At 39.4% G+C, this 15,632-nt stretch overlaps 1 protein-coding gene across 1 annotated transcript in view; it reads right to left on the reverse strand.

Annotated features, from left to right (window-relative positions):
• Positions 1-15,632, reverse strand: part of SLC35F1 (solute carrier family 35 member F1) — a 254,185-nt gene that overhangs the window by 11,906 nt on the left and 226,647 nt on the right. Inside the window, exon 7 of the mRNA XM_074580877.1 lies at positions 10,892-11,046. Coding sequence (XP_074436978.1) covers positions 10,892-11,046 — 155 coding nt within the window. The remainder of the gene's footprint in view (positions 1-10,891; positions 11,047-15,632) is intronic.

Below are 15,632 nucleotides of genomic sequence, written 5' to 3' on the forward strand. Positions count from 1 at the left end.
AGCAATTAGATTTTACTTCTTTTCTTTTTCACCTGCATGGTATCAGTTTTCTTTTGTGATTATTCTTTATTCATTGTTTACTCTCTAATTATTTCTATCAAATTTTTTAAAGCGATGGTTTGTCTACTTGCATCTGGAGCTCTCCCCTACAAACTCTCCTCTTGTACTTAATATACAAAATACAGATTATTTTAAGTCAAAGCTATTTCAAATCTCCTTTAGACCGATTATGAGCCTTTTAAGCACCCGACAGAACAGATACTTTTGCTTGTTAAACTTAATGCATGCAGATGGTGGGAACAACTCCAGAAGTTTATTCCAGTTAACTAAGATAAGTTGCTTAGCAGCAGTGCTGATGACAAGCATCTAGCCCATTTCATGGGTTTGAAAGGTTCCAGTTTAGTGGGAAAGGGGAGTTTAGACAAAAAGATGCTTTTTGAAGACTTCTAGAAGGTAATAAAATACCCTACTGTTTAGATTGAAAACATGTAGAAGTGATGTCTTATGACTGATGTTGGGGTTGGAACTAGATGATCTTTAAGGTCCCTTCCAACCCAAACCATTCTATGATTCTATGTTATGTCTGCCTGTTGACCCATTCCTTCATTTTTGTAGGAAATAGAAGGTAATTTGGATGCTTTAATCCTGTGTGTCTGTAGCATTCATTGATTTGGCTGATAGGAGGCACAACTGGAGTAAGCACAATCCAGTTAGTTAATCAAAAGAGATAAATGAATTAATTTCCATTTTTACATATGTTTCTTCCCAGTGGCTCATGGGCATGTGGATGGACAGGCATTACTCTTAAAACACACTTACTAGATGTTCTGCCTTCTTTTCTGGTCACTTCTGGAAACAAGGACTTACTCAATTCCATAAGAATTCTTCAAATTTACAATGCATCCATCACCATTTGCTTTCAAAGATGAGTCTGTCTATATCTGTGGGGAACTTCTAGACTTTCTTTCCATGTGCAAAGGTGGAAATAGCATTAAATTTGAAGAATCATAATTTGAAAATATTTGTAGACTTTCAGTAACTGCACCTTATTTAAGCTTTTGAATGCAGCTGCTGCTTTGCTTATTCATTACTTTGTTTTTGGCTGTCTTCTCTGGGTTGAAAATTATCGCTGAGGTATGTAACTTGACACATTCATTGTACTCCCTTGTCTTCAAAACTATGCTTGATTTGGGAAATGCTGATGTTCTCATTTGATTTTTTTCCCCACAAATAATTATGAACCTATGCCTCTTGGTCTTTGTTTTCATATTCATTGAACTATCTTTAGGAAAGGGATGTTAGAATCATAGAATGGTCAGGGTTGGAAGGAACCTTAAAGATCATCTAGTTCCAACCCCACTGCCATGGGCAGGGACACCTCCCACTAGATCAGGTTGCTCAGAGCCCCGTCCAGCCTGGCCTTAAAAACTTGCAGGGATGGGGCTTCCACCACCTCTTTGGGCAACCTGTTGTTGGTAAGATCCAGATGTTTTAACAGGATGTCTTTGTTATGTTTTTCTGTCTGCATTTTGTCTTGTAATAAAGTAAATGGCAGTATTTATTACAATTTTTGCTTTCTGCAGTTAATTCACACCATATGCTTGTTCTCTGTTGTTATGCATTTGCATTGCTCCACTACCCCAAATTTCCCTTTTTGGCCCATGCTCACCAGCACCTTTAAAACCCACATGGTTTTGTTGAAGACTTCTCTTCGAGAGTTAATTATTTCCAGTAAAAGGAAGATTTCTGCTAACATGACTGCATTTTCATGTTGGGTAGGAATTATAAACACTTCACCTTTACCTTCGCATGACTCTTCACTACTTTTTCCAAACCACCATTTATTTCCTTCAGAGTGTAAAAATTAAACTTCATAATGTATTCTGTGGTACAATTAAGAAATCTCTGAACAACTTTTTCTCTATATCGAAACACAAAACTAATTCAAACAAGGTAATTTGAAATGACTGTTGTTTGGCTCAAAGCGCGCAAAGCCCATTGCTACAATACTTGGCTTTTTGCATTTCTTTAAGTTAATAATATGCAGTTATTAACTCCAAAAGAAAATGATTGATGGATGGAGGCCTTCGGCTAAACATAAGGGTACTGTTGAATGTTCCACCAGTACAATGTTGTTGCCTCCCTTTGGCACTATAGCGCTCATGTTTCTGGATCGTTATTGAGCCCGGGAGCAGAGGTGGGGTCAGAAAAGACAGGTGGGATCGCCTCTTCTGACTGTGACAGCAGTGACTTCAAATTACATACAAAACGAAACAGCATCTTGAATCACACCTCCCCCTAATTCCCTAACCATTTCTCACTACCTCCTAAACACTGCTCCCCCTTATTTACCCCTGCTAAGAAAGCAATGAAGACTTGGGGATGATGGACTCGGCATTCTTCAAGGTCTTGAAAATTCAGGTCCCACGACAGTGATGTGAATTACCTTCTTCAAGTAGTCAAAGTCTATTCTTGTTTATTTATCCATGTTCAAGTCATTCTCCAAAGTTAATACTTCGCTCAAGACACTTAAGAAAGAGTATTTTATAATGACTGAAAGCAATACCAACCCTCAGCATAACATCATCTGTATAGGGAAATGTCAATGTTGGAAACTTACAATCCTGCAATTCCTCTTCACTTTGTATAAAAAAAATAGAGGGAATTAATAGGTTCTACGCTAGGACTTAAAACCTGTGTTCATTGTTTTGTTTGAAAAATAACAACTTCTCACTATAAGGTAAGTAAACCACTTTCCCAGTGCCTTATAGGTCTGAGCACTTAAGTGGCTCATTGCAAGCAAGTCTGACCATCAATTTAAGTAGATTACACAGGCAGATGTACTGTCTCGTTTCTTTCTCTGGGGACTGTCTGTGAACAGGCTGATTTCACACATTTGTTTACTACACTTAACATTTACATTCTTTTTCCATTTCATGTATTCTTTTGAGTAGTCAATATCCATTAGGCACTTTGCTATCCAATACGACCAAAGGCAGAACTCAATCACAGAGTGGTGCCTTTTTTCCCCGACTGGTTGGATTGTCAGTATAAACTACTGCTTACTTCAGTCTGAAATTGGTTCTATTTAGTGAGTACATGAGTTTCAACTGGCCTCAAACACCTTTTATACAAACAAAAATTTACTTCCATACCTACCTTATGCAGGTATTTAAATGTGTAAATGCAGTATAAATGTGTCAAATTGAAAAGCTCTTTTGAAATTGCAAACAAATCTTTTAACATTTTACCACTTAAGCTATGCAGGAAGATGTGATACTAAGACATATGAAGATTTGATTCAAAAGTTGTACACAATAAAAAGGGTGGAGAAATGGGGAAAGAAAAGAAATATTGTGACCATCTAATCATTGATACAAAAACCCCAAAACCATACTATGAGTTAACAAGCAGATGTGGAGTAGCAAGGCACCGAACAGCGCTATTGTCAGTAAACCCTGTTAAGCTTTTCACTAAGAATATTAAGAAATCTAAATTACATAGTTAAGAGAATATAAACCCATGCACAGGTAGGTGCACGTCTCCTGGCTGTTCTCTTGCTGTAATTATGAACTATTTCCTGGCTAGGAAACAAAACCGTTGTTTTCTAATTAAAGAAAAGAAAAAAATTCCTAAACTGAAATGAGAAGTAGAAACGGAAACTTTTCCAAGAACACAAATCCTGCATTTGCTTCTCTTATGAAACACCTAAAGCTGTTGTTTCTAAAACAAAGTATGCTTGCTGGAAACTCCGGCAACCGCTGACTGCAGATGCCAGGATTATCTCCATGGCAGATGCTTGGAAGCTTTAAAAGCTCCTTCTTGGGGTTCTGGGCTGCCTAATGCAGAACTGAGATTTGTTCTGTGGCTTCCAGAATCCATGAGCTGCGTAACTCATATTTTCTCGTGCCTGACATCTTCCAGTCCTAGAATACCTGGCTGAAAACACTCAAAAATGTGCACTGCTGCACCCTCTTAGATAAGCGGGCAAAACAACAGTCAGGGTCTGAGAAATGCCAGCCTGTGTTTCCTTGGGACCATACTGAAAACAGGATGTTTTCACTTAGCATTTCTGGTTTGACAACTAGGCATTTCCAACAAAAATGTATTCTGCTAGAAAACTCCTAACCAGTTCTGTTGTGAGCAGTCTTTTAACATGAGACACCCCCCCCCAAAAAAAAAATATCCCAAGCTGAAAGCCCTGAAAACAACCTCCAAAACTTGACATTTATGATGAGCTAGCGTCTGAAAAAATATTGAAATTGAAGCTTTCATCATACCTTCTGCAATACGAATGCCACTTCTTTCACACTCTTTTTTGATGGCTCTAAACCAGCGAGTATCCATGTTTCACTATTCACGCCTTGCAACTAATGAATCTATTGCGAGATAACACTGTGAAAGGAAGAGCTATCCTTTTAACAATGCAGTATTTTCAAAAAGCTGCCATACCTGTGCTGTGTTGTTAAAAATCTGCTGTCAGACTGTGCAACATCTTGGTAGGAGTCATTTCATTTTCCAGCTTCTACTCTTTTTTGTCATTTTACTTCATAGCTTTTTTATTATACGGCATCCTGCACCCTCAGACAAAGGGTGGGTGGATGTGGCCCTTTCTGTCACAGGAATATCCGTTCAAGTGTGACCAAACCCACACCTAACTCTTTTCCACCTCAAGGTAGCTCATTAACTATAGACACCTAACTATTTTCTAACTGATTCTAATCTGGAGGAGGAAATTAAAATAAATAAATAAATTTAAAGACGTGAAAAAGAAGCTTTTAAAATGCCACTTTGATTAAAGGCATGCAAACAGGACAGCTTCATGGGAACAGAGTTATTGCGAGGGTGTCCCACTCTAAGAAATTTAGTACTCTGGAACGGAAAGGGAAGCGTGCACATAGGTTTCTGCACTTTACCAACGGCATAAAGAATTAACTAGTAATATGATGTATCCTCATTATTATCAAAAGCTTAGAAGCCTTCACCAGGATAAAGGCCCTGTGAGATTAAATTCCATTCAAACAGAGAGTTTATGGGTCAAGCAGCTTGCATATCCACTTTCATCAGGAAAATACCCTAAAGTACATGACTGAAGAAGTAATAATGTGAAAAACAGTTTTTCAGCCTGCACTGCCTGCTCTACTAGAAATAATGATGCACCACTGACTTCACCACTGCCAAAGTTTAAAATACATGGGTGTCAGTCCCCTAACAAGTTCAAGTAAAGAAAAGGATCTTATTTGCAATTATAAGCTGAAGTCAGTAAGTTTAAAAAAAAAAAGTGAAAACATCATTTGAAGTATTTTCTCAGCTTGGTCAGATGATTAAGAAAAGTCTCTCAGGTGTTTACGGATGGCTGCCAAGGAAAAGTCAAACTAACAAACAAACAATCTTCCCCCAAAACAAACCAATTCTGCCTCCTGCTCCAAACCACAGACATCATATCCATCCTTCACTAGCAACAGAAGGACTGTTTGAAGCATATTGCGTCACAATAAGGCACGGCCTTTGTCTCCACACTCATGAAACTGTGAAGTTTTTTAAAGATTATTCCTTGAGTGGCACACTTACCTATTTTAGGAAAATGAACTGAAGTTCACTGAAGCCACCAGAAAAGTTCATACTGGCCTCATTGATTTGGATCAGGATGGTAAAATACATGCTTTTAATGGAGGCTCCTACTAATTCTGCTCCTTTGTTTCCAGTAAGGGCCAAATTTTTATCTCAGTGAAGTCTATGTAAATCCCCAATTCATGGGCATTGCTTAGGATCCACGCTGGCAAAGATGAAATTGGAAACTATTACCCGCAACTTGTACCCTCTTTTCTCCACTATGTTAAAAACCACTCTCTTTTATGGCTTGTCTCTTGATGTAATGGGAAGGCTGTCACCTACTTGCTTCCATTGGAGGGAATCAGCATTGAAAAGACATTTTCAGAAGCATCAGTAAGCTTCAGCAAGCATGGTTTCAGCTAGCATCATTTCAGATTTCTAGTCCTGAAAGGTTTTGAGTAGCATGTTTATCTGTGAGGCCAAGTCCTTTGTCACAGATACTCTCCACAATTCTAAATCAAGATATATGACCTTCTTGATTTATTATGAAATACATGCATTTTCTTCATTTGGAAATTGCTACTATATTCAGAAATTCTGAATTTTTATAGCTGCATTTTTGATAAAATAACAAATGAATTTGCCAAGGCAGAATATAATTGATTGTGCTTGGCTTGCTAGGTAATGATATAATATACTGTGACTTGACCTGCTGGTGCAGAACACAATCAGTATGCATGCTCTAGCTGGTGGAAAACATAAAATAAACTGCTTAGATTATTTAGTGAGAACCCAATTTGCTTAGAATGACAAAAGCACAACATACAGCTTGCAAACAAAAAGTATGAACTTTAAAACTTCACATAAGAATAAAGTTAAGGCTGAGACTAAAATGTAAAAAAGAACACGTCTTAACTAAAAAATAACTGAAGTTATACAAAAGTTCCAACCCCGTACACCTGAAGAGCTGTCCCTGAATTTACCAGCACCACTGGTGTCAGTGTATCCATGACAAAGAATGGCTATCGCAGTCTCTGACAGGGCAAGGACAGTCCTGTTACTCAGAACATTAAATTTCCTCCACCCTACGCCTAGACATCCTTCTGCACAGCACATCTCACATTTGTATCCCAGCCTCCTGTTTGGTTCCCAAGCTGTTTACCATCATATAGACCTGTTACTGAGCGATCGTGTAAACCTGTTACCAACTTGTTAAGTTTTAGGACTCCGATGGCCTCTGTTTTCCAAAGCAGGAGATAAGTCCAGTCCCAGAACTGGACACCTTGAGTATTGTGTCCAGTTCTGGGCACCTCAATATGAGAGAGATATCGAGGTGCTGGAGCGAGTGCAGAGGAGGGCAATGAAGCTGGTGAAGGGCCTGCAGAATAAATCTTATGAGGAGTGACTGAAGGAGCTGGGACTGTTTAGTTTGAGGAAGAGGAGGCTGAGGGGAGACCTCATCACTCTCTACAAGTACTTGAAAGGCCATTGTAGAGAGGTTGGTGCTGGTCTCTTCTCACAGGTAATTAGCGATAGAACAAGAGGGAATGGCTTTAGGCTGCAACGGGGTAGGTTTAGTCTGGACATTAGGAAAAAATTCTTCACAGAAAGAGTGGTCAGACACTGGAACAGGCTGCCCAGGGAGGTGGTGGAGTCACCATCCCTGAATGTGTTTAAGACTCATTTAGATGTGGTGTTAAGGGATATGGTGCAAGGGAGAACTTTGTAGAGTGGAGTTGATGGTTGGACTCGATGATCCCAAGGGTTCTTTCCAACCTAAATGATTCTATGATTTAATTTTGCTTAAGAAGAACGTGAAAGGAGAACAGATAGCTAGGAAAGTTTTGAACATCAAAATCATATAAAATAGATAAATATGGTGAGAATTTAAAAAAAGGATTGAAGGTATGGTGGTGTATACTTAAATGCTACAGCAGTGGCCAATACTCAGCCATCAGAGAGGCCAGACACCTTTCCCCATTCACTGGAATACTTTGAATCACTTACTGATTACAGAAGAACTAAAAAGATAGCTCTTATTTGGGGGATGCAGATAATTTTAAGAATGATGCCCTACAACCTACTCTCTATCTCAAATGGAAAGTCATAAATCATTACATTTTAATACAAGAACACCTTGAACAATTAACATCTTGAATTATGAGTATATCACCAGAGTTGTGCCAAGTTAACATGCTGTATTTCTAGCTTCCACGGGTCTAGGAACCGTTTAATGTTCAACAAAGATATCTGCATATGGGGTAAAAATATAAATGCAGCTGTTTATAAACTCACTGTCCCACATGTCATGATGTTGCAAGTCTGCATTATAAAAAAAATGAAATGCTAACAAATCAAAACAGTTCAAATGCAATCTTCCCCTCAGTTTGGTTTCAGAGGCTTTAAAGCCCACTTAAACTCATTTCCTGCATTTTCCATGGATTTTCATAGATTTACTGCTGTAGGTGCAATAAACCTGTCTGGCAATAAAAGTAGCAGCACAGGGAAAAAATCATAACTGTTTCTTGAAAGCCTCATAAAATTATATTCTGCAAGGGGCACTAAATTGCTCAGTTGATCCTAATTCAGCATAAAACCATTTGCTTCCCAGTGAAGTGGGGCTTCACCCATTGGCCAGTGCAGCTATAAGCAAAAGGAGATATGTGTCTGAAGGAGATGTACAGTTGGGCTGGGAACGAAACAGCTTTTCAGAAGCTAGAAAACAAGCAAGAGTACACAGGATTAGGGGGGAATTAATTTAGATCATTTAATGTTAACATATTGGACTTCATTATTGAGTGCAAGTTGCACATTTCATAGTTCTACTTCCTCATATAAAATGACACCTGATAGTAAACCAGCAAGAAGAGGAGGAGGTGATCTGACTAAGGATAAAAACATGGTAAATAAAGAAGTAACCAGATAATTAAGTGGGCTTTTAAATCTAGTTGTTCTCTGAATATAGCTTCTCTTTTCAAATTTCCTCTGCAATGTAAGTTTGAAGGGCATGAAAGGAGACACTGACAGCTCGGGAAGTTGATACTACATTTCAGGTGAAGGTCTTTTCAAAAAGTCCTGACAAAGGTCTTCTTATCAGCACTTCAGCTGGGAAGAACAAAGAAGAGACATGCACGAGTCACATGGATTGCAGGATGAGTGCAAACCACAAAGGAAAAGCAGTGACGAAAAAAGTAAATACAGTCTTATTATTTAGGGGGTAACTTTTTCCTGAAGACACGGAGAGACAAGGGCATTGCATGAGTTGCTGGAGGGATCTTTCCTGCCTCTCAAGTTGAAAGGACTATCTCGGGAAGGATGAAATACAACCAAATGAAGTGCAGAGAAGGACAGAGAGGTGCTCGGGGGAACAGGCAGGAGTGTGGCTTGCTCTGACTAGTAAACTAGGGGCTGAGAGAGGATAAGATTGCTCTCTATTGACATACCAATGGAGTAAAATGCCAATGAGACAGGGGCACTCTTCACGCTAAGGGATACTCTTTGCAGAGCAAGTGGATCAAAACCAACCACGTGTAAATTTATGCTGGAAGTAAAAGGCTTCTAAATGTTGGAGCAGTGATGTTCTGAAACAGTATCCCAAGGAGAGCAGTGGAAGCAGAAAACCTTTAGGTTGAAGTAGAAGTTTCATAAGAGTTTGTGAAGAAGATTGCATGATATGGTTAACCGCAGGAGAATCAGATTTTCAAAGAGTTTTCTAATCAGATGAGTAAGGTGCAGAGGGGACCACCAGCTACTTCAGAGATGGAACTCAACTGGTTTATCAGGACAGATGATATGACCTTGCTTTCAACCAGAAAACCTTCCAGTTCTAAGCCTTCTCCTCCTGAGTGCTTTTTCAGTATGGGTCTTAAAGGGAGGGGAAGGGGCCATTATGGTCAAGAGCTGACATGCACATAACAGTAGAAAGACAGGGGTTCAATGAGGTTGAAAATTCTGCCTTCCCAGCTCTGCCAACGTACCCAACAATGGGACACAAGGAAAAACTGAAACCTTTTATGCATCTTCTGCCTTTCAAGTGCCTGGAGTTTAAGGTACACATTTGCAAAATTGCCCTTTTTGGCAGGTTTGAGCAATGCTGAACACAAAGCTGTCCTACCCCTGATGCCTTTTGAGTCTCTCCCTCTAACAGAGTTTGATTTTGCTAAAACACCACCACCACCATTCTTTTCAGAATTAAATGTGTCTATCTTTTATTGTGTAGCATAGGCATTTTTCTTAGGAATTGTGGACTAACATAAAAATACATTTTTCTATCAGTAGCAAATGATACCATTAACAGGGGATAACAATTTTCAGCTAATACCTACTGTCAAACCCTTTGGATTTGAAGTGTGGGACAGAAAGAACCAAATCACCATGAGACAGACTGTGTTCTCAGTAAAATTTTTGTTTTATACTTACTTTTCTTCTGTCTGCAACATTCTTAAAGCCATAAAAACAACATAAAAGGCAATAGCAAAAACCGATTTTATGTTGGACTCTGAAGCTTTGAACTTCCACTGTTTCATCCAGATTCATTCAGGTACCATTTGTATTGCAAAATCTGTTTTGGGTTGGTTAGCTACTCAGTATTTCAAGGCTTGCATTTGCCTAACACTTCTCTGGGCTACGATTTCAGTTATCAAGTAACCTCCCTCTTATGAATAAATGATGGTACAAAGCAATCGCCAAGTGGACCCTGATGCCACTGTCGCATGATGGACACTGGGGGGGATACTTGTGAATAATGAAGTGCCATTCCTTGCAATTGGAGACCAAACGTGTGTCTGGACAACGCAGCGTTGTAAATATTAGAGGAGCTGAGAGATAAAAGTTTAATTTCAACACAAATCTGCTGCACATTTTGGCATTTACACTAACAGGTGAGCCATTGGTTTGGCTGGCAAGAAAGGTGTAATTCATGGGCAATTACGAGTAATAAATTCAGAATCAGCACAAATGAAACAACCTTGTTACCAGACAAAAAAATTCTATGGGATTTTTAGAAGTGTCCTTCCCTTCATGCTGCCACCCTGGGTCTGGTCACAGCAGTTGAAAGTTACCTTTGATAAGTGAAATGAAATTAGTGATACAGTTGCTGATGAACAGGTACTCAAATCTTAAAAATTGTAACAAAAAGACCAAAGGAGCTCTCTTTAACCACTGAAAATCATAAAATAGAACTGGTTTTGGTGTGGGAAGCTTGAAGTAAAAAAAAAAATCTGCAACTTTACTGTGTTGACCTAGCAAAGCTTGGAGACTTCTTTTGTTTCGTTGTTCTGCACTGGTATTTCTTCAGGCTTACAGCTATTACCCAAATACATCTCTCATTTACACTTACCTTGTAGTGGAAGAGGAATAATCCACAGAAGAGGCTGTACAGGTCAGCCGTGAGTAGGGAGAGGTTGACGGCAGTAGCACTGGTTTTCTTTATGACCACTGGCATAAAGCTGTAGAGGCCAAACATACAGGCACTAAAGCCGACATACAACAAGCCTGCGGAAGAGAAACAAGAAGCAAAGTGACCTTTCACAGGCTGCAGAAATGCCTCCTGTTGGGAGGAAGGAAGCTGTGTTTTTAGAAAAGGATGAAGAATGCTTTTCAAAAAAACATGGATTCAAATTATTAAGATGCACATATATATATGGATTAAGAACATCATTCTAAATACATATGAAAACCGCTGAAAACCATACCTACACAGCAGCGGACACAACGTTTTCTCTCTGTGGTCCCCATAATAGCAGTGCTGTTTTGAATTGGTGGCTTATACTATTAGTGAATACCTCATGTCCAACATAGGTTTGGATGAAATGATGCATTTGGACACATTGAATCTAGTCTTTTAAGGAGCTGAATGGCCCCAACACCAACTAAGTTCTGCTGAGTTGGATGGAGCACACGATATTTTCTGGGAATGGACCCAAAAAATTAATGCAAAAGTATTTGCAGAGGAGTTAATGAGCCAATGGACGAATGCATGAGGACAGCACTGAAGTGGCAGAGGTCCTAGTCCTATTTTGCCACCAAACCTGATCAATCACTTCACAGTTTTGTGCTTCTGTTCCTCTACCACTTTTTGTCTGCCTTCCTTAATAAAGCTTTCCGAGCTGAGAGTATTTCTTGCTACATGTTTACAGAGTGCCTCACACAAATTAGATTGTTAGACACTAATATAATAAAAATACATTACAGTAAAAATTTAATTTCATTTAAAAACCTAAATAACTTACTGGGAAAGAATTCATTGCTTCAGTTATTACTTGATAAATCCCAAGGCAAATTAATCAATATGAAGTTAAAAAAACAGCAAACACTTCACTCATCTGCTCTCATGCAAATGATATTTCTTAGGCTGCCGTATGCTGCAGAATTCCCAGCTGATATGCGCACAAGCCTAAATTTAGATTCGTGCCAGCTCTTCAGAGCATGTTGTTATTGACTAAAAGTTGCAGAAAATCTGATTGCCCGAGTCCTGAAAGTAATTAGAAGGAGGGGGGAAAAAATCCCATATGATTTATATTTGCCTGTGGATCCACTTAGTTAAAAACTCTTTAGAAAAGCTATATAAAGGACAAAATCAGCTGTGATAGATCAAGTCCCTTAGAAGCACCTGAACAGAAGTGTACATTCACCTGAAACAAATACAGGAGTCACAAAATGTCAGTGAATTTATATCAATTGTTACAGTATGATAATGAACCTGAATTTATACCCAGAATATGGATAATCATGGTAAGAACTGGGTTTAATAACAGCAAATTTTTAAGGTGTGCATTGTATAGTGGTAACAATGGAATCAATCTTAGGCAGTGCTTGAAAGAGTTGCTTTATGCAAACTCTGCAACTCTTCTGTAGTAGGTCAATGACTGCATGAACCAGAGCGTAGTTTTGATCAATGAGAAAATGAGCATTAAGTCAGCTTTTTTCCAGGCTTAAGTCAAGAACAGGTCAGGTGCAAAAGCCATTCTGGACCCGAAGTCAGCATTCGCAAAGTACAGTCTGCAAATCACCAGCTGGTCACCAAGCCCCTGCTAGTCAGTCTGGATTTAACACACGTATTCAGGTGCTTTCCTGGGTTATGCTCTCACTAACAGCATAATTTTATGGTTACTGCCTTGGTGTTCATATTCTTTGGCAGGCAACTACATTCACTTTGCAGGCTGCTCTTCCAAAGGGCATTTCAGTTCCAGTCAAAAATTGCTTAAACTGTAGCTGTCCTATCAGAGGTGAATATAAGGTGGCATTTCATTTACATCTTAAAAATACATGTAATACTCACCAGCTGGACGGCATTTAGTGGTGACAATAAGCAAACTGGAAATAACATCATATGATTTTCAGATACTGCTTCTTAGAGGGCCAGTTTTAAGTCAAAGTCTTGGAGCCTCAGCTTCCTTGGATACACCTGCAGTGCTAACGGCAGCCTTAGGAATCACCACTAGTGCTGCAGTCCCAGGTGCTGGGACCTGTGTCTAACCAAGCACTAGGTCAACAGCACCAATTACCTGTAGCAGGCACTGGATGGAAGCAATCTGGTAAGTTAGCGGGTGCTTTTGGAATGATCTTGCTGATCAGCTGGTCTGTGTTAAACCCTGAGAAGCTCACCATTCGTAACTGTCTGCTTTCAGATGTGCCGGCATTGTCCCAAACTGAAGGCTTAATCTGCATGAAGGCAGCCGTGGGTGGGATTCTTTACACCTAAGTCTGGACATTTACTGAGGGCTGGTGGTGAATGAAGAGATTGGGAAATTTTAGGGGGCAGATTGTCCAACCTCTTTTAGACATCAGCTTTAGCATAGTATGATTTCTGTCTTGCCTGTTTATTCTTGGTGATGATAAAGGGAGTCTATTTAACTAAGTTAGATGTCCACATACCAGATATCTAAAGTTGATGGAAGGAATCCCATCTTGTCTGTCAGTGCTCACCCTGATGGGTAAGGCCACCAGTTTTGCCTGTTTGGGTGTAAATGCCTCACAAGTGTTTGAACTGGTCACTAGGATCATCGCATCGTGGGGTGAGTCAGGCTGGAAGGGAGCTCAAAAGTCTCTAGTTCAAACCCTGCTCGTTCCAGGCTCAGCCGTGAGATAAGACCAAGTTGCTCAAGACTTTGTCCAATCTGGTCTTGAAACCCCTGAGGATGGAGACTTCCCTTTTATCCATTCTGAACCTCTCATTTCAGCTTCTGCCTATTGTCCCTCACCCTCCTGCCATGCACTGCTGTGAAGAGCTTGTCTCGGTCCTTTTGGTAACTTCCTTGTAGGTAACTCCTCAAAGCCTTCTTTTCTGCAGGCTGAACAAGCCCTAGTCCCTCAGTACCTCCTCATTTGTCTTAAAACTGGACATCTTCACACAGATAGCAGGATCTGCCACCAGATACTGCTCTAAAATAGCCCAAGTACCACCAAGACCAACATGCCTTGGGAACTTCTATTTCAACACCTGAGCGTGGTGGTTGAATGTTGTATGTTTTATCCTTCACGTTTTTACTCCAAAAGTTATTGTTTCATTGGGAGGAGATGGAATCAGTTATGATTTTTCATGCTGTTTTCTTGGAATAAAGACCATTGAGAAATATTCAACACCCCTCCCCCCACCGCCACCCTGTAACACAGAACTCTTCCTTGGAGATTCAAACTGGCTTTTCTCTTAAATAAAACTGATGTTAATTTATTTGTTATTATTTCATGTATCACTCTACAAAACATGTCATGGTCTCATATGAAACCACTCAGTCAGAACAGTATAATCATTATCCTTTCAGTCAGGTTGTCAGCATGTATTAATATGTAAACCTTCACGGATTCAAGCAGAGCTACACTGATTTATACTAAGTGTGAAGATGATGCTACGTATAAGGGGAATTTCCAAAATTAAAACCAGGACGGCCACAGCCCGATAGACATAACAGATTGACTTTAGATCTTCATATTCCAAAATCATTTGCATTTTACATCAGTTGAAAGGTAGTTCATCCATTCTTAACAGCACAATTATGGCATATGGCAACAGGCCACCTTGAGCTATTTATTAGGTTGCCTGCTGTGACTTTATCTCTACGATTCAGAAGGCTGATGATTTAACTCTGCTGGACTGCAGGTTTGAGTCTGTGGCAGTGGATAACTATTCAGGACAAGGCTGTGAACACCCTGACATAGATTTGTCAAATCACTACTTGACAATCTTGTATCATTGCCAATGCAATGGAAAGCACACCAAGTGCAGTGGACGTCAGGGAAGAACACAAAACTACACATAATTGTCACCGTTTGATCCATGTTCAACTGCACAGCATCTCCAATTATTGCTCTAACAAAACAAGTACATACCTACAATGCTCTCGCTAAGATGATCTCCTCCTTATGAAGCATAGGGACTCTTCAGAATTAGTGACTAACTTTCAATGACATTTTAATGGCATCACAGACCAAGACTTTATTTTAATAGCACATTTCACTGATATTGAGTTACAACAGAACTCCCATGGAAGTATATATGACATTTACACAGATAGTAGATTAATTCACTATGACCATCGCTTGTTCCATCAGTACCAGATTAATTGCGTCCCTGTGCTCCTTACCGTGAAGTATAAACGAACACTGATGCAATTATGCTAATTATCTCAGATTAAAGAAGGCCAATACACTTATAGTACACAGTTGAGTGTGTTTCTCCGTGGATACTTTAAATTGATTTGTCATTTAGTTTTACAGCTAAACCATCAAATCTCCAAGACTTCTAGGTGCAGTGTTTTGACAAAGATGCACTGTTTTTATTAAGGTTTATGATGATGAGAGAAAATTGTGAACTAAGTTGAAAGAAAACAGCAATGTGTTCCATAACTTGTATTGCCTGCCCTCAGGGATTCCCCATATAATCAGTTGCCTTTGCCCACTTCTGAGTTGTCGTTTTGATGTTCATTCTGAAACTAGGTAACAAGCTATTGCCAATGGACTGCCAAAGCTTGAATCCCCCGCTAAGTATATCAGCTCCATACTATCAGTGTTCTTTTATTTCTTCTATTGTCCTAAACAGTCAAAGAGTGATTATAGGGACTCTCCTTTCCTAAATGTTGGAC

This window comes from Larus michahellis, chromosome 3 (assembly GCF_964199755.1).
Source record: "Larus michahellis chromosome 3, bLarMic1.1, whole genome shotgun sequence".
Taxonomy (NCBI): Eukaryota; Metazoa; Chordata; class Aves; order Charadriiformes; family Laridae; genus Larus; species Larus michahellis.